This window comes from Cololabis saira, chromosome 14, assembly GCF_033807715.1.
Source record: "Cololabis saira isolate AMF1-May2022 chromosome 14, fColSai1.1, whole genome shotgun sequence".
Classification (NCBI taxonomy): Eukaryota; Metazoa; Chordata; class Actinopteri; order Beloniformes; family Belonidae; genus Cololabis; species Cololabis saira.
This window is the reverse complement of record NC_084600.1, coordinates 34996504-35015701: the sequence shown is the minus strand read 5'-3', so window position 1 is coordinate 35015701 and position 19198 is coordinate 34996504. Positions and strand designations below refer to the sequence as shown.

At 37.8% G+C, this 19198-nt stretch overlaps 2 protein-coding genes across 3 annotated transcripts in view; one reads left to right on the top strand and one right to left on the bottom strand.

The window, feature by feature from the left end:
- grk6 (G protein-coupled receptor kinase 6) overlaps positions 1-4206 on the bottom strand; it is a 275750-nt gene extending 271544 nt beyond the window's left edge. Inside the window, exon 1 of one of the 2 annotated variants that reach the window (XM_061740551.1) lies at positions 3799-4206. In XM_061740551.1, the coding sequence (XP_061596535.1) occupies positions 3799-3850 (52 nt within the window). In that variant the 5' untranslated portion in view covers positions 3851-4206. The remainder of the gene's footprint in view (positions 1-3798) is intronic. The other variant, XM_061740550.1, reaches the window with a different exon arrangement.
- An 8543-nt stretch (positions 4207-12749) lies between these two features.
- Positions 12750-19017, top strand: nop16 (NOP16 nucleolar protein homolog (yeast)). The gene is made up of 5 exons (XM_061739156.1): positions 12750-12933; positions 14957-15065; positions 15419-15473; positions 18013-18119; positions 18398-19017. The coding sequence occupies exons 1-5, from the start codon at positions 12827-12829 to the stop codon at positions 18539-18541; spliced, it is 522 nt and encodes a 173-aa protein (XP_061595140.1). The 5' UTR covers positions 12750-12826; the 3' UTR covers positions 18542-19017.
- The last annotated feature ends 181 nt before the right edge of the window (positions 19018-19198 follow it).

Genomic DNA, 19198 nt, shown 5'->3' with positions numbered 1-19198 from the left:
AGGGGCAACCAGCCATAACCCCTGCCCCCCGCCCCATATGGTGGCACAGCGCAGAAAGGAGGAACCAGACCGACAGGGCAGACTTTTACCACGCCATGAGTGTTTATATCAAGCAATACATTTCTTTCTAATATGATTGATTGGCACTCGGCTCAGTCAATAGCTAGCAGATATCACTTCCCCGTTTGTAGCGTTCATGCTACCACACTTCGAGGAGCAACCCCCCGTTTGTACAAACCCAGCACCAGCTACTGTAAGCGTGACGGTCATTTATGTTTTCGCTGTCAAGCCAACATGTTAAATGGTATAGACTAGGCCTGTGTTGAAAAGATTGATTTTAAATCGATTCTCATATTAATTCCTAAAAATCGATTCATATGTCTAAAGATCAATTTTTTTTTACATTTTTTTTTCTCATCATTACATTACAACTTTTGGTATTTTTTTGTTTATGCCCCAAAAAGGAATGTTTTGTTGGACACGAGAATAACTGGTGCCATGTTTTTGCCTTTAAATATGTTTAAAGGTATGAAAACAACAGCATAAACAACAACAGCATAATTTGTCTATATTTATTTACTTTATATACCGTCTTGCGGTTACTTTTGCATAAAATGCTAAAAACCAAATTCTCATAAATGGGAAAAAATAAAAGCGATTTCATCCGTCTCTGTTTGCTGCCCTGAATCTGTTTGATAATTCTGACCCACATGATGTTTCTGAAAGCAGTTCTATCAGCATTATGGGAGCTGATTGGTCCTTACAGCATCATTAGCTGCCAATATTTGCTGTTGAATCTCAATATAATACTAGTATTAATATGTTGCTACAGTCATATAATTCATGCAACAGCTCAAAAACATTTTTAATAACACTAACCCAAATGAATATCAGAATTGAATCGAATCGGATCGAATCAAAGCGTGATAATCGATTCTGAATCTTAAGAATCGGAATCGAATCGATTCTTGACATTTGAATCGATCCCCAGCCCTAGTATAGACCACTCTAAGCAAAGCTAGTTTTGATTGACATACTGTGGGCGTGTTTACGTTGTTTTCAGGAGCAACATGGCTGCACCCCGCAAGAAAAAAAACGGCCTTCAAAACCCATCTCCAGAAACCAATGGGTCACGTGCCTGATGTTTCGTCCACTGCTTTCTAGTCTGTGATGTAGAGAAGAAGCATCCATCACATGACATAATGGTTTCCTGAGGAGCAGTTTTAAAGCCTCTTGTTTCCTATAGACAGTAAAACAGACTGTTCGTTTGCTTTTCCTAAAACTTTTTCTCCATTTGAGTTTGAAGACTCAAATTAAAGCAAACAGTTGAAGCACTTGAAGCCCAAATTAATAACATTATCCGGACCTGCATAGTTTTTTCGTTAAAGAGAAATAACATTAGGTTTTAATGTCCGGGAGGAAGATTCTCCTGAAGCTTTTTATTTATTTTCTACTCAGGCTGTTTCCCCCCAGAAACCCAATATCAGATAAGTGGAAGTTAATAGATGGATGGAAAAAAGAAAAAGCTAGGGAAGAATAATAATAATAATAATAATAATAATACATTTTATTTATATAGCGCTTTTCTGGGCACTCAAAGCGTCTTTGAGTGCCCAGAATCACTGGGTATTTGGTACGTTAGATCCAGAATGCATATTCTGGATCTAACTGTAGGTAAAGAACAGATTAATTAATGTTTTATTCAGGCAAATCCAAGACTGCAACTTTTGTTTTCAGTCCTCCAGACAATAATCATTCATGTGTGGTATCAAGGGAGTGTCCTTTTGATAGGCTTAAACATGTCAAAATCCCAGAGTGGTGCTTTAAACTAAACAAAGCCAATGAGCAGTTAATTTCAGTTATTTAGTTACATCATGTTTCCGCGTTAACTCTCTCTGCACTGCATGCTGATTAACTTTCTACATGAAGGTTTTTAAATGTCAAGCCTGCTGACATTTCAAATATAAAACTTTTCATGCAACCTGCTAAGTCGGTGTGGAGGTCAGAGGTCAGGGCCCTGTCTCAGCGGAGGCAGATGCAGACGGAAACACACTTCAGCTGGGTATACTGGCAGATGAGCTCACAGCAAGGGATCAAAACACTCATCATCCCTGCAGATGGCTTTAGGATTACACTGGCAGCCAGTCAACACTACCTTATCTCCCTGTCCAAAAAAAACAACAAATTAGGCCTTCTGTCTTTCCTGCCTTCACACATAAAGTTTACAGATTGTGTCAAACCAGTGTTTGGCAGATCTGCAAGAAGTCTCATCCTCGCACCCAAAAGCCACTCAGACATTAAAATCAATTGTGCACATTAGGTTTGAAAGCGGGTACAAATAGTGCAAATCAGGGGCGTCAATTGGGTATGGCAAGGTATGGCAGCCGCTACATCTTGGCTTCAAGGGAAAATGTAAATGTTATTCTATTACTTAATACATATAGAATAACTACAAATGCAAATCAGAAAAACATGATTGATTTCACTAGTTATTATACACTGCAAAAACTGAAAATCTTAACAAGAATATTTGTCTTATTTCTAGTTAAAATGTCTAATTTTTAGTAAAAAAAAATCTCATTACATTTATGACAAGACTCAAAAACAACCATTCTCACCTGTTTCAAGTAGATTTTCACTTAAAATAAGTGGAAAAATCTGCCAGTGGAACAAGATTTTTTTTGCTTGTAATGAGAAGATAAATCTTGTCCCACTGGCAGATTTTTCTACTTATTTCAAGTGAAAATTTACTTGAAACAGGTAAAAATTGTCAAATTAGTTATTTTTTTCTGGTGATGACTCTTGTTTTAAGTGTAATGAGATTTTTTGACTAAAAATGAGACATTTTAACTAGAAATAAGACAAATATTCCTGGTAAGATTTTGAGTTTTTGCAGTGAGCGAGACTGCATTTGAAAAAGTTCCAATTTTCTTGACCACACAGATAAGCTCCATAGCAGACTTATGTGATGAGTATTTGCTGGACGTGTTGATTGATACTCTTGTAACCTTGCCATACCTTAGCTTCGACTGAATTGACGCCACTGCCCACAAAACACACAACTTTCTGGAAAGGAAAAAGCCACTCAGACATTAAAATCAATTGTGCACATTAGGTTTGAAAGCGGGTACAAATAGTGCAAATGCTGTGCCTCAACATCCTGTTTCGCAAACTGCAGGACGATGCTGCAACATCAGCGAGGGAAACCCGATGTGTCGCTGCAGCCTGAAGCCTGAATTATGGTTCCGCGTTAAATCGACGCCGAAATTACGCCGTAGGTTACGGCGTAGGGTACGCGCGACGCGCATTGTAAAGTGCGCGTCGCCGCGTAACTACGGCGTAGGCTCTGCGTTGGTGTAACGCGGAACCATAAATCAGCCTTCACTTCACAGTCGCAACTCCTTCCGGACTCACTGTCACGGGCACGACACAAACTGTCTGAGTGCCAAGTTATCCGTGCAAAATTTACACATTACCAAAATAGTGTGTTAAGTCTTTAAATAGTCACATTTCAAATAAAAGTAATAACCGCAGCTGGTTGTCTTGACTTGTGACACAATCATTGACAGTTTCCTGTATAGTGACTGCCGACAAGGAAGGCGGAAATTAAATTTTTTAAAGAAATTAAAACTCCTTTATACACATTTATATGTTAGATAAGGACTTGAATATGTGCATGTGTGAAAAGGTTTGATTAATGGCTCGTATCTGTGCGGCGCATCCCTCCGGCCACTTGACCGGTGCACCGTCGGCCCCTGCCCGGAGAGAGAGCTGTCAGGCGGCCGCCGCCGTGCTTACCTTCCCGGGCTTTGAGCAGCACGGTGTTGGCCACGATGTTCTCCAGCTCCATGTTGATGCTGTGCGGGTCTACAGCAGCAGCAGCACACCGAGCTCCTGGAGGTCCAACCCCCCACCTCCTCCCACCTCGCACCCGGCAGCTTCACTCACAGATTATCCTCCCAAAACACCGACCTCCGCCAAGTCAAAAAGGAGGGCAAAGGCAACCCAAAGTCTCCGCTGTAATTTGTTTTTTTGCTGTTTTTTCTTTTTTTGCTTGTTTAGTTTTGTTTTGTTGTTTTTTTTACACCAACGGTGATATCCTTTGACAGCCCGCACCTCTACCCTCCTTTTCCTCCTGTCTTTCTCTTCATCGACCCCTCCTTTCCTCCTTGCAGCTCCGCTCCTCTCCACCCTACTGAAGCTGCTGTCAGAGAGGAGGAAAAACACCGACTGCTCACTCTCCTTAAAAAACTAATGTAACCTACTGAGACGCACATATCTCTACAGACCTCTCACTCTGATTCAAATTTCAAGTTGCATTTTTTTTTTTATCTATGTTTCAAATTAATTCATTAAGAAATGGCAGTTAAATAATCACTGATTCAGTATTTGCTACTTCCACATTTTGAGAAAAAAAATGATTAACAGATTGATTGAATTTGAAGGGGACCTATTATCAGCACTTGTTGTAAAAAGAAATCATGGGGGATGGTGGATTTTATCATATGGGGACAGATAATTTGTGCTGATTACAAATAATATAATATATTATAAATAATAGCACTCACCAAAACACCTGCAGAAATACTGCAGGAATGATATAGCAGCAGTTAAATGCAGCTTTCTGTAAGCTTTAAATATCCACTGGGCTTACATCAAATACATCAAAATACAACAATAAAAAACAGTTATCAATATGACTCTGTCCTTCACAGGATAAGTAAAATGGATCACTGCAAAAACTCAAAATCTTAACAAGAATATTTGTCTTATTTCTAGTTAAAATGTCTCATTTTCAGTAAAAAAAAATCTCATTACACTTAAAACAAGACTCATCACTGGAAAAAACAACAATTTTTACCTGTTTCAAGTAGATTTTAACTTGAAATAAGTAGAAAAATCTGCCAGTGGAACAATATTTTTTTGCCTGTAATAAGAAGATAAATCTTGTTCCACTGGTAGATTTTCCTACTTAATTCAAGTGAAAATTTACCTGAAACAGGTGAAAATTGTCACATTTTTCTGGTGTTATTTTTCTGGTGATGACTCTAAATGTTGAAATAGCAGTAAAACCACATTCATTGATGAAATGACATAAGGGATGGAAAGGGGGGATGGCAGTTTTACAGGGGGGATGATTTTGACCGTTTTTATTTCAGGGGGGATGCCATCCCCCCTCATCCCCCCTCAACTCGAGTACTGCCTATTATACCATCTTATACCTATTTTAAACAGGCCTTGAATGTCTTAAAAACAAGCTTTTGATTGTTTTTTCTAAATAAATTAGAAATTCAGCCTCTGATCCATGTCTTTATCTTCCCATTCTCTAACCTCATTATCTATGTGGGATTCTGAGTGGGTGGGGCTATGATAATGAGGCTCTGTGCTGATTGGCTGCCTGAATGACGCGATACACCGCTACGAAAAAATGGCGGAAGCTCTGGCCGGCGGAGTTAGTTGTGGGCGTGGTTTCATGCATCGCTCCTGTCGTGACGTCACGACAGGAGCAGAATCTGAACGGCTCGTAGATCCACATCACACTGGATGGCTCATCCGGGCGGCTGTACAGACACTGCAGAATTTGGTTGCTTTCCTCCTTCTCTGAGTTGGCAGGCTGAGGGGAGACCACTTTATACATGTTAAAGCAAGAAAAAAAACGTGTTTTTCATATTAGGTCCCCTTTAACACGCGAGCAGACCCAGGTTAAATCAGTGAGGTTCCCCAGGGTGACCACACTTGAAGTGCCCCCCTCCTCCCACATTTTACGGTAAAAAAAGGGAAATTTACTATGGTTATAAAGACCATAGATTTACATGAACATATTGCTGAAGCACATGCTTAACACTCATACTACAAATAAATGTAAGACAAGCAACCAACTAAGAATAACACCACAGATAGACATGAGTCCACAAACGCCATCCTACAGTGATGCTCCAATCAGAATGCAACTCACATGACAATGTAACATCACATGTTAACAATCATCATTTCCATCATATATGGCCTGCCTGAGGACTATATGCAAAACTATTACAGCATATGACTAAACAATCAAACAGGCCTACTGAATGAGCTGATGTGAAGGTAGGGAACAGCACATTAATAAAATAGCAATGTGTAGGCTGTTATATTTAAGGTTGGTAAGTTGTTAAGGCACTCACTCAAACACAATTCTTTTTATTTTATTATTATTATCATTTTCATGTATTTGTATATCATTGGTTACTGCTGTACCTGTTTGCTCCTCTTCCAGCAAATATATAGAGAAAATATCAGATAGATGGTCCAGTTAGTCATTTGATTTGGTGCTCCCTCACTGGCTGGTGCCCCTGGGCGCTCGCCCGGTCCAGTATATGGACCTAGCAGGAGAGTAGCTCAAATATTATCTGTCTTGTTAATTCTTAGCTAAACATTTTGCTCAAATCAGCTGGACGCTTTTCAGTATATTCAACCAAGTTTCCTCTATTTACTGATCAAATCCAATCTAAAAACATTGAATTAATTTATTTAGCTAACTTTTAACCTGCGCAGCAAATCTGCCAGTGTTAATTTGTCCACTTTGGTTGTAATCAGTGTTATTTTTAAACCATTTAGATTAAAAGTAAAACTTTCAGAGTTAATTTCATCAGGTTTTAGTATATATGTTGGGTGTGGCATGCTCTCTGTCGGGGAAACTTTGGTTCAGAGTTCAATAATTAAGTATTTTAAAGGTACTAAAACAACACTCAAAAGAGTTGATACATATACACACTTTTCTAGTGTTGAATTTAATACTTTCAGGGTTAATTTAACACCAGTATGTATGAATAAACTCATATCAAAAGTCTGAAGTGTAGAAAGTGAACAGGAACTTGAAACATCGACCACACCCCTTCCTTTTTTTCTAAATATTGTTTCTAAATAAGAGTCAGAGAAATCAACAATCAAATCCAAGACCATGACACATTCAAGTATTGGTCACTAGTGTCAGAATATAAATCAAAACATCATATTATTGTGCTCATAAACAAACAAAAGTTAAGCTGGATTTAGCGCTATCAAACACCATTCATCTTAATTTCCACATTTATGCAGCTGATGTTGTTCAATTTAGAGCATTTTTAAAGAACAATCTAAAAATGTCAGCAGAAGCCCACACAATATGTATTCAAATCCTCATATGGGCCAAAAACCTTGGTGTACGTGACTATATCAGTCAGAACCGATGGACTGTTACAAATCAAGAAATCAATAGATTACTGTCTGTGGAACTGCGGGTCTCTGAGCTTCATGTCTCACCTTACAGGAAGTGTATTTCCCTGCTCAGATCAATGAAGTCAGCACCGCAGTACATTAAAGGTGCATTAAGAAAGGCTTTCACTGTTTTGTCATGCATACTGATGATAGCAGCTTGCACGCCAAGCGTATAAACTTGATAGTTATCGATTTCTTTTTGTGACTGTGTTTCAGTAGCCAAATTTACATGTGAAGGGGTCCTCGGCATTATAGCATAATAGACCTGCAAAACAACAGTATAATAAGGTAAAATCAAACAAATAATTTCAAGGGGTGCCTATAATGCAGTATCCATGAAGGGCTGGAGGGAGCAAAGATGGACAGAAGACCTCCAATTTGTCACCAAACTAGTGAGAAAAACATGAAAATGTCCTACAGTGCATGATTCAGTGCTTAAAAGGCAAGGGTGTAAGTTTTAACAGCGCGTTCATGATCTCCTAACCTTCAGACGACAATTGCTCAAATTTGACATTCATTGATAGCTAATAAAACCATATGGACAAAGAACCTGTGGGAAACGTTTGTCAGCACCTAAAATATGGAGCTACACTTAAAAATACTATTCTGCGAAAAGGATATTTTATGGTAATCTTGTCCATTTCATGTCTCTGTATACAGGACTGTCTCAGATAATTATAATATTGTGATTTTCTGTAATGCAATTACAAAAACAAAAATGTCATACATTCTGGATTCATTACAAATCAACTGAAATATTGCAAGCCTTTTATTATTTTAATATTGCTGATCATGGCTTACAGCTTAAGAAAACTCAAATATCCTATCTAAAAAAATTTGAATATTCTGGGAATCTTAATCTTAAACTGTAAACCATAATCAGCAATATTAAAATAATAAAAGGCTTGCAATATTTCAGCTGATTTGTAATAAATCCAGAATGTATGACATTTTTGTTTTTTTAATTGCATTACAGAAAATAAAGTAAAATTTTCTGAGACAGTCCTGGACAAACGTGGACAAACAAGCATGCATTGGGTCAGTATTCAAGATGTTTTTTCAGGGGCTGCTGCCTGCTTTGCAACAACAAGAAAGGAAAGGACTGTTATAAGTGACGCTCACTGACTGTGACAAAGGTTATTTAGACTTAAAAGTTTACCCCCCATAGGATGCCTTCAAGACAGCATCTCTTCCAGGGATGTCAATGCATCTTTTTTTTTTCAACAAAACAAAAACATTCTGCAAATATTACGAAGGCACGGCTGTGGAAGAACGAGGATACGGGTATGAGACTGGTCTGCCCGCATTCCTGATCTCCAACAGAGAATGTGAGCAGAATTTGGAAAAATCGGAAAAAATAACATTGTTCCTCGCTATACATCATCTGTGCCTAAATGCATTGTGATGTACAAAAAAATTACAACATTGCAAAGTGGTAAAAGCATTGCTGTCCCAACTTTTCATGGGACTTTTGCTTGGTGTATATATATTAACAATCACAAAGCAAAAAATATCCTGAGTTCATCCTATCCACACCATAATAAACGTCAAACATGTAAAGTGAATAAAACATATTTTCCATATTGTCCCAACCTTTTTTCAATATGAGGTTGTAATAATAATAAAAGAAATCTAACACTTTCTTTCAACACTGTAGGCGGATGCAGGACTTTTTGTCACCTTTTTTTTCAAATGCTCTTTTTTAGTTCAAGTCCCTTAAAGTCAGTGTCTTCTCTGTCTTCAGAAGTGGAAGGTAGGGAGTTTCTTGATGGACATTTCAGGTGGGCAAATCTAACTGATCGGCTGAACCTTATACAAAGGTGTCTCAAAGTGACACCATAAAGTAAATGAAGAAAAGCCTGCCCTTTGAAGAAAACCTTAGTGTAGCTACATGTCAACAAATCTCTCCTTCCATTATCTAAGGTCAGCACACAGTGGTAACAACCAAAGCAGGGCATTTCAGATATCTTTCTCCTAGTTCCTCCAGTGGGATCCTGTGTCGTTCCCAGGCCAAATTTGATCTATTATCCCTCCAGATAATTCTGGTCCTACCCTAGAGGACGTGACTGGCCAACCTCCAAGGAACGTCGCCCACCCTGGAGGCCTCGGCGGGGGGAAAATCAGAGATAAACACAAAAACGATTTAATCTCATTTCAGAAAAATTCAGATGGACAGTAGGGGTGAGACCTTCTGCTCAAGTAATCTGTGTTCAGAACCTTTAATTAAGTTTTCATCCAGTGCATTTAACTAAACGAACACTCTATCAGAGATGTTGGAAGGAAGTTAGATAAAAATGAGGTGCTTTGCCTTCTGTTATTATGAACAAGAACTTTTTCCCAAAACTATGTTTTATACAATGGAAAATTATATGTTTAAAAACAGCAGAGAAGTAAAAACTCACTTTCCCAGTTTGTTCTTTGGTTATTTGACAGTAGATTTACAGATATGGCTCACTCTTCTGGTACTAACATGTTTTAGTTTTCAATGAGTGGGAATATCTCAGAACAGGGCGATGAGTCCTGAAGCACAAATCAGAACACGTCATCAATTTTTTATTCAAAAGTGGAAAACTATCAAATAAGCCAACCAATAAAAATGGTTTATATAATTTTGCACATGTTTGATCATGTCTGCAATTTTTTGAAGTGTCTCATGTAACTGAAGAAAATCACTTGACTAACAGTTTGACAAACAATAAGATCACCTGTCTTATTTGTTTTTGCAGTATTTTAGTCATTTTTATCGAGAGTAAACACTAACTTTGAATAAAATGTTGTACAAGCAACACAAGTCAGTATTCATGTATATACGAGTTGTATTAAATACTGCAGCCTCTTCCTGAAGTTCTGTATATCAGCGCTTTTGCAAAGTAGATATGGAATTCAGTTCATCAGTGGGATCTCAAAGATGATCAGAATCATGATAACAAATGTAAAATCTGATAACAAATGTAAAACTACCAGCAATGCTGCAAGACAAAACTTGCTCTGCTTGTTATAGATTTGATAATGATCTTGACCTTTTGATGTTAAGTCATGGTGCGTCATGATTCAGGTGTCAGGTATCCACCAAAATGAAAACATTTTGAGAAATTAATCAACCCATGACTTAAACAAAAAATGATCTTACATGCAGGTTCTTGTCTTTAAGTTAATTTATTTACATATAAAAAAATGAAATGTGAAAATTGACACATTTATAATAAGTGGACTTTGCAGAAAAGTAGACATGAATTGATAAAGAGCAGACAGAAAATAATTGATGAAGAAATGTTCATATAAATGAGGAAGAAGAAAAGAAAAAAGAGGAATAGGCTACTTTTGAACAGGTTTTACACCTCCCTAGATTTCCAAGAGTGTGTTTCCAATAAATGGTGAATGACTCCAGGATCTTTGTAAACGTTCCCATGTGTAATAATACTGTCATAACAATATGTTTTGTTGTCTGCTTGTGTGTTTAGCCCCTTTGTAGTTAGGCTTTTTTTTAATCCCTTCGTAATAAACCATTTTTTCTTTTACCTTCCTTTTCAGAAATGACATACTAAATCAAAACCTGAGTACATCTCAACAACTACAGGTGAGGAACCCAGGATGGCCCTGATCCTGACGGCCAGTCTGCAGGCTGGGATCTACTGACATCTAGCGGAAATAAATAGCAACTGCAGGTGTCGCCACCTATGAGACGCTTCAGGGTTTATCACGATTTTGATACCTGCCTTTAAAAGTTGCTGCCCTGCCTGTCAGTGTTTGTCTGATGCCACCTGTCATGTTGCCTATTAGTTTGTCTAGTTACAATGTTGCTTTTTGTGCATGGCTTTTTATTCTGTGTTTAGTGCTTTTGTCTTGTTTGTTTTTGGCCTGTTAGTGTGTTATTGTGTCTTGTGTTATTAATGTTGATGCTACTGTTGCTGCTTCATGTTGTTTCTTCGTTTGTAGCAATTGTCTGTTGTTGAGCTTAGGTTAACCTGTGTGTGTATGTATTTTAGCTTAGTCTCTTACCTTTTAATATTTATTCTGATGTAGCCTTCTTATTCGGAAATGTTTTATTGATAATATCTTAATAATTTTTCTTTTAGGTTGACTATTTTACACCAGTCCAGGGACAGCAGATGCAAAATAGCCTTTTTGGCTAATTCTGGCATATTTTACATTTGTTTAAATGTATTATTAATGTGCATTGTCCCTGATAACTAAACCTTTAAATAAATAAAATAAATTACTTTCTAGTCGCTGTCTTGGTGACCTTTTAATCACTTCTGTGACTCTCCTTTGAAAGCTTTGTATCCATCCATCCATCTTAGCTACCATCAATTCCATCTATTGAATGGAGATAGCCCCTGTTTCTCTAAAGTTTACCATTAAAAGAACCAAAATGATTGATGATGGACTCTCAGTATATGCAGGAGAATTCAATGAGGCCGGTGTCGTGCCAAAAAGTGATTGTCTGCCAGAATCTGACAGCAGCCCGTTGAGCGATAGCGCTAAAACGTCAGATTTTCAGATTATGAAACTCAAGAATGAGATCAAGTCATATTTAGGCAGAAACAACTTTTCATTAACTGTATTTGGCCTTCAATCAATTTTTGGCAGGTGAAAATGCCTATTTTGTGTTGTAGTGGTCCTTTAAAAGAGTTAAAAGCAATCATGTGAGCTCTAGTGTTTATATTATGAAGCTCAAGAATGAGATCAAATCATATTTAGGTAGAAACAACCTTTCATTAACTGTATTTGGCCTTCAATCAATTTTTGACAGGTAAAAAGACCCATTTTCAGGGGAGAAGTCAGATTCGGGCACAGTTATTTGCACAGTTAAACATTACACAAATAAAATTACCAACTTTACAAATTAAAGTGCAGGAAGAGGCGGAAACTCAAAAGAGCTTATCAGGTGCCTCCACCTATAGTTAACATAAAATTTGATATCATACTTATAAAAACAAAATATACAAATGAGCAGTTAAAAATCTATAGATGATAGAAATTAAAGGAAAATTACAAAGAATTTACACAAAAGAAAAATGATCGGATATATGAAAAACGATAGAGTACAATTTAATAATTAAGAAACAAACAAAAAATAAACGACTAAATAACAAACCAAATGAACAAAAACAAAAAATAATTTCAAGGAGATTACACAAGACGATAACATTTTTCAACACATCCATTACTTATGCCGGAGCAGTTCCATTTACAAAACAAAAATTAAGTGGTGTCTCAGACATCCTTTAAAACCTTGTACAGATGTTGGTGCTTACAATCAATTTCGCATGGAAACCACCACGTTTTGGATTTAAAATAAATGAGAGGGGAACTAACCATATTTCAGATAGATCAGTTATACACTTCAATATGGCAGAACCTTGATATAGAAAGTATTACAGTAGCCTACATATCATTCAAAATAAGACAGTTATTATCCGTACATTTAATGAGAAGTTTGCCCTCCAGCCCGCCAGCGGCGGTAATGTGCACCCGCCGCCTGGAAACAGCAGCAAAAGAAGACGAAGAAGAAGAGCAAAGCCGAAACACGTGTTTCCGGTTACAAGTGTCCGTGTGGTCGGTGTTTCTTCTCAGAAACAACACAAACATGCCGAAGGCAAAGCAGTCGAATCGAAGGAAGAAGTTTGACTACGGCAAGGACCGGAAGAAGCTGAAGAAACAGTTCATAAAGAAGCAAAATCCGAGGATTGAGAAGTAAGTTTTGAACAAAGCGACTCTTTAGCACGTTGACACGTTTCATGATCTTAACCTTCGTGTCAAGATGTTTCTTTGTAGCGAATGTGTCAGAAACACGCCATCTGATACATGTGTGATGTTTGTCGTTCATTTATATTTTAAACACGAGTTCACCAGTTGAGGTGCTCGTTAAACATAATGCAGTTCACGAGTGTCCTACAGGGGGCGCTGTAGGACGCATGCGCATAAACTAGTCCCCGTTTCATGCCATAATCGCCCTGAACAATATATGAATGCCTTCAAGTGCAATTACTGTTTTTACCGTGCAATAATTTTTCCCGGACTATCTGTGCAATATTCCACCACATGTGTAACTATATGTTATTATCTGTAAATAGGATCTCAGGTCTTGATTCCACTATTCAAATGCACCTTCACTTTTTTATATTATTTATATTTCTTATACTCTTATATTTCTTATTGTTTGCACAGTCTTGCACTGGAGAGGTGATGCTGCTTTCAATTTCACTGTACCCAGTACGGCTGGGCGATATGGACCAAAAGTCATATCTCGATATTTTCTAGCTGAATGGCGATACTCGATATATATCGATATTTTTTCTGTGCCATAATTGGGGTTTCCCCCAAAGCATTATAGCATAGCATCTCTGTTAGCTTCATTTTTTCTGAGGCAAACCCTTAAAAAAACAGTCAGTTTTAATACAAAGCCTCGTGCCAAATGTCACACAGGTTCCTTTATTAACAGAGGTCTGCACAATATCAAAATGTATAAAACAAATGAAACTGCATATATATAGAATAAAATGCTTCTTGAATAATATAAACAAATATCCCTTTCCTGCATAACAATTAAATTAAAATACACTGTGCAATTAATACAATGTAGACAGTAACAGGCAGACTTTTCCACTGAGGTTGACAGTTGTGCAAATAACAAAACATTTGTGCAAATCTCAAATAAAACATTCAAGTCAATTTGTCACAAAATAAGCTATATCAAAATCATTAAAAAAAAAAAAATTCTCTATAAACGATATTGTCTCGTACCATATCACGTTTGAAAATATATCAATATATATTAAAATCTCGATATATCGCCCAGCCCTAGTACCCAGGTATATTGACAATGAAGTATTCTATTCTGTTCTAATAAGCAGTACATATTTTAGTTGTCGATGTACCGTATTTAACCATTGAGTTATGTACCCCAGATTTCACCCAGGAAAATGTTTAAAAGGAAAAACTGGTTGGTTGAAAAAAATATTTCTTCATGCATTTAAAGTACTTATGATTAACACCCAAGCAAAACTAACTACAGCCTAATTGTCCCCCCTATATTATGCCTTCAGTTGATTAAAACCTAAACCCAAAGTAAACTGAACATTTTTCCTCTGTTTCTATCACATCAAGATGTTAACATACATCATTGAGTGAACAAATTAATGCTCACAGACTTCTATCCCGCACATAATATGAAATGGTCTCATTCAAGAGTACGAAGTCAAATGATCATATTGATTAAGAACAAGTTACATGAGAGGTTTTATAATCTACACAGCCAGACAATTACATGGTTTCTATATACAGTAAATGGCTGTGTGAAGTTGTGCGTAATTGCACAACAATGGCAGCTTTGGTACAATAAGAAGACATTGACCTTTGGAGGGGGCACGTCTTCAGGGATTACATTGACCTGCTGGTCCAGGACGAGGACTGGATAATCAGCTGACTTGGGTTGCTAAAAGCAATCCCTCTGGATTTCTGTTGAACTGGTCCCAGTTACAGAGGAACCCTTGCAGAAGCCGTGCCATGCCTGTAGTCCTCGGCATGTTACGGTCCTCCTGAAATCCTGAGTTTTCTCCATTTAAGCATTTATTAAAGAAAAAAAATGTAATTGGTATAAAGGCTAACACTTGTTGGTGTCTTTAGACCCAAAGGACACTTCTTGGTCACGTATTTGACTAAACTGCACCGTTGAACTTTGCATATGTTTAAGTCTCTAATGCGTCGTCCCTGTCAGTTCACAGATCCGAAATGCCTGGGATCACGGGAAGTCTATGGCCAAGAATCTGCTGGAGATGGGTCTGTCTTCTGATCCAAACCGGACTCTGCCAGTAAAGAAACAGGGGGTAAGTGACAACTGGACTCCAGGAGTTATAATGAATCAGGAGCAAATGTCTGAGTTCATTTTTCAGTGTGTGTATTCACAAAATCTCTGCTGCTATTGCAGCTTCAGCCTGTGGGTCAATGAAGTTTGTCTCAGTTCTCCTGCATTTTCATGTGTCAACTAATTTCTATCAATAAATCTACCAACTCTCAGCAAAATAATTCTTCTGGGACTTATCTCTGCATCCTGTGGGCTCAGGAGCAAAGACTTTGGGTTCCCGAAATGACATCTCAGATTAAAACAACTTTCATGTGGCATTGCGTCAGAAGATGTATGAAGTAAAACTTTTCGTGCTGTTTTTGTTCGTATCTGTAGCTCCGTGATGACAAACTTCCTGCCCACATCGTCACAAAACCGTACATCGTCAAAAGTAAGTTGTCCTCCTGAAGCTTTTTTTTTACTTGATATGAAATTACATCTTGAACAAGTAAATAAGTACTTAATTAAGTAAAGAAGGATCAGAGGTTTCTTGATTAGATCCCTATATACTAGGGGTGGGCGGTACACCGGTGTCATAGTCATCACCGGTGTCACACTGCGCCACGACATGGATTTTGCAATACCGTCAATACCGTAATAAATCAATTATAAAATAATAAGCCTAAATAAGGCATTAAAAACGTCGGTGATATGCAAGGTTTGCTGCCGTGTTGGGACAGCAAGAGGTTGAAACACAAGCAACCTGTTTCATCACTTAAAAAACACGCACGCCCGTGAATATGAAGAGGCAACCCGGGCCAAAACGAGCGCAAGTGGGACCAGCAGCTGGTCCCGCTGGGACCGCTGCTCCGCTGGTCGGCACCAGCGGCGCAGCGCTGGTGCTGCTACACCTTACGACAAGAGTAGTAAGAAATGCAGGGCTTAAAGTATTCCGGCACTGTGCCGGATCTCCGGCGTACGGAGTTTTTTTTCTCGGCATGCGAGTTTGAGTGCTTAAAAAAAAAAAAAAAAAAGGTTTGAGAGGAAAAAAAAAGTTTGAATCAACCGAGTACGTCTACCAATGGAATGAGAGGAAAGCAGCTCTGGCTCAACCAAACTAACACCAGCCAATCAGAAGTGGAGCTGGGCGGGTCTTTGACGGCAGCGGAGCGCAGAGCGCTGTTTCAACCTGCTGGAATAAGAATCACCGACTTCAAGATGGAGACAAAATTAATGAATGTCGGTTTAAAAGAATCTTTTTGCCCAGAAGAAAAAAGGAGTGACAAAAAAATACCCATAACCATGTTCTTCTCTCGAAAAAAACACACCTGTACCGCGGGCTTTAGAAGAAAAAGACGCCACAGCGCGAGTCGGGATGCAGCGGTATCAGAACAGCAGTGAAATACGTGCGAGGCGGTGCTGAACTCCGCAATCTGAAGCTTTGTATAATAATTATAAAAAAAAGGGTTGCTACTATGTAAATATCACTTATCACGGGTTCTTTTTGGAACGTAACCCTCTCGAAAAACAAGGGATTACTGTATATGAATACTCATGGCATAAACCTGTCAAGTTTTGGATTTAAAATTAAGGGAAATTTTCCACCACCCGCTGTCCAACCAGCCCAACCGAGGTCCAGTATTAGATTTTAAGACAGGTTTACAAAATATTTAAAATATAATATAATAGAAATAAATATAATATATAATATAATATAATATATATATATATATATATATATATATATTTATATATATATATATTTATATATATATATATATGTAAGATCTTTAGGTTTTTTGCCAAATAAATATGTTGAGAATGCATAATACTCTCCCATGTCTCTTTTTGATAAGGAAACTACCATTTACTTATTATATTATAAAAATATTAACCTTATTCACATAAAGGGACAGGACAGGCTACTCCTCCCAAAACGTACCAAAAAATACCGTGATATTATACCGTCACCGTTCAAAAGATGAAAAATACCGTGATATTAATTTTAGGTCATATCGCCCACCCCTACTATATACCCCATTTCACACGTTGGAAGTGTGGTTGGTCACGATACTGAGCCCCACCTTTCATCCAATATGTTATTTTACTTGTAAGCTGCTTTGGATAAAGATGTTCACTTATGTGAAATGTGACTTAACAAAATGAATGTATAGGTTGCCTAAAAATTAGGTTAAGTAAACAGAGGCATCAGAATTAAGTCTCCTGAAAAAGAAAAGCTGAATCGTTCTGAATGCATTTGTTTATTTTGGGACTTTAAATATTGATTATTATTGCTTTAGTCAATTTAATGCAGTTTCCTCATTAACATCAATAAAGTGTATGCTTATAGGCCTGCAAAGTTATAAAGAAGGATACAACTCCAAGAAATGTTTTTACATTATATTTCATACAATTTTAACCGTCTGTAAGAGTCTTTTCAAACATTTTTTCTGCTTGTCATTGAATATTGGTCACTAAAGTTTACTGCATTAAACCCACTTAAACACTGTCCTCAGTTTTTTTTTTTTTGGCACTGAAAACATCAGATTCAAGGAAACCTTAAATCACCGTAATCATCATGAGAATTTGCAGCACTCACTCAGTCCACAGTTGGCGAGAGCGCCCCCTGCTGCTGCAACTCATGAGCTGCATGGACCTGATGGTGGAACTTTATCCTCAACTTTGGTTACCAATAAACATAAAGTTAGCAAGAAGAAATCTTTTTGTTCCTTGAATCAGCAGGTGAAAACTCAAACCAAAGAACATCCAGCCAAACCAAATCCATCAGTTTCTAGTTCTGCTTAATGTACTAGGCTCTATTTAAAAACCTCCAGATAGTTTTGTTGTTTAGAGCAGCTGCTTGATGCGTTTCCTTCAACATATCCTAGGTAGCTCAGAAGAAATATATATAATGACTTAACAGTAAAACCAGATCGTTAAAATACAGGTGAAAGAATTGTTTTTTAAAATCCTCGTTTGGTTTCGTGCAGGGCTGGAAGCGGACGCCAACCTCCCCCAGAAAGACACCAAGACGTTATCCTCCGACCTGATCGAGTACGCCCAGTACATGGTCCGAGAACACAAGGACAACTACAAGGTAGGAGGTCAAACAAGAGGCTGGACAGAAGTGATTGTGTGATTAAGCCAAACATTTATACCAGGTCTTTTTAACTGTAACCATTTCAGAGACTTCAGTTATTGTACAATTTGTGTATTTTCCAAAATACTTCTTAAAGTAATAATCCCAAGCGGTTTGACACTCCAGCGATCAGAGCCATCACCCAATATCTGTAATGTTTTCGGTGGTATATACAAAGTAAAGAATAATTCTTCAGTTGACTGACTTGCGGTGCCGTTCTTCCTCCCTCTCTGCAGGCGATGGCCAGAGATGAGAAGAACTACTACCAGGACACACCCAAACAGATCAGGAGGAAAATAAACGAGTACAAGCGCTGCCACAAGCAGCATTACGACGCTTTCGTCAAGTCCCTCAGCCCTCCAGAGCCGATGGCTCAATAGGAGGATCGGCAGCCCACTCTGGACGGGATATTACGGCAAAGAAGGTGTAAATACAGGACATTAGGACTGTTAAAACAGTCCAACGTTTGGACCGCAGATGATTCAACTCTGACAAGACTGGAGTTTAAGGAGCAGCAGCATCTGTGTCTCACTGTCTGCTGTCAAGGTCATTTATTTGTGATTTCCCCATTTTCTTTCCATGATCTTGCCGACAGCTGTCTTTTAATATTGAATATGAATATTTTTCCTTTATCCTATGATAACCTTGGTGCTCATCAGCATACCTGCTGTTGTCCACTGCAGGGAAAGCTGCAATACATTTGAACAATTTAAAGTTACAATGCACAGAAAATCCTGTTTGTGAACAATTGAACCATTTTTATTGAGTTGAGGGTTATAATATCAAGCCGTTACAGTAAGAAAACATTTTTATAGATATACCTTTATTTAAAAATAAAGGTTCCTTGATGACAGAATTATGTTTTTGAATTTCTCAATATGAGGGGGTTTTTCATGTCTTGTCAACCATCAACTATCATTCTGGTGATAAAAGTGAAATGGACATTTTTATGTAATTTAAGAAAAAAAAAACGTAAATAAACTCTGTCCACAATTAAAATCTGTAAGAAGTCAACAAAATGTAGTAGCTGATCGGCT

What these genes read in the sequence shown, in the direction of transcription:
- nop16 (XM_061739156.1), top strand. Translation starts at nt 12,827, where the DNA reads ATGCCGAAGGCAAAGCAGTCGAATCGAAGGAAGAAGTTTGACTACGGC. An exon ending in CAAAATCCGAGGATTGAGAA is followed by an intron (nt 12,934 to 14,956) that starts GTAAGTTTTGAA and finishes CGTCCCTGTCAG; the next exon opens with TTCACAGATCCGAAATGCCT. An exon ending in TGCCAGTAAAGAAACAGGGG is followed by an intron (nt 15,066 to 15,418) that starts GTAAGTGACAAC and finishes TCGTATCTGTAG; the next exon opens with CTCCGTGATGACAAACTTCC.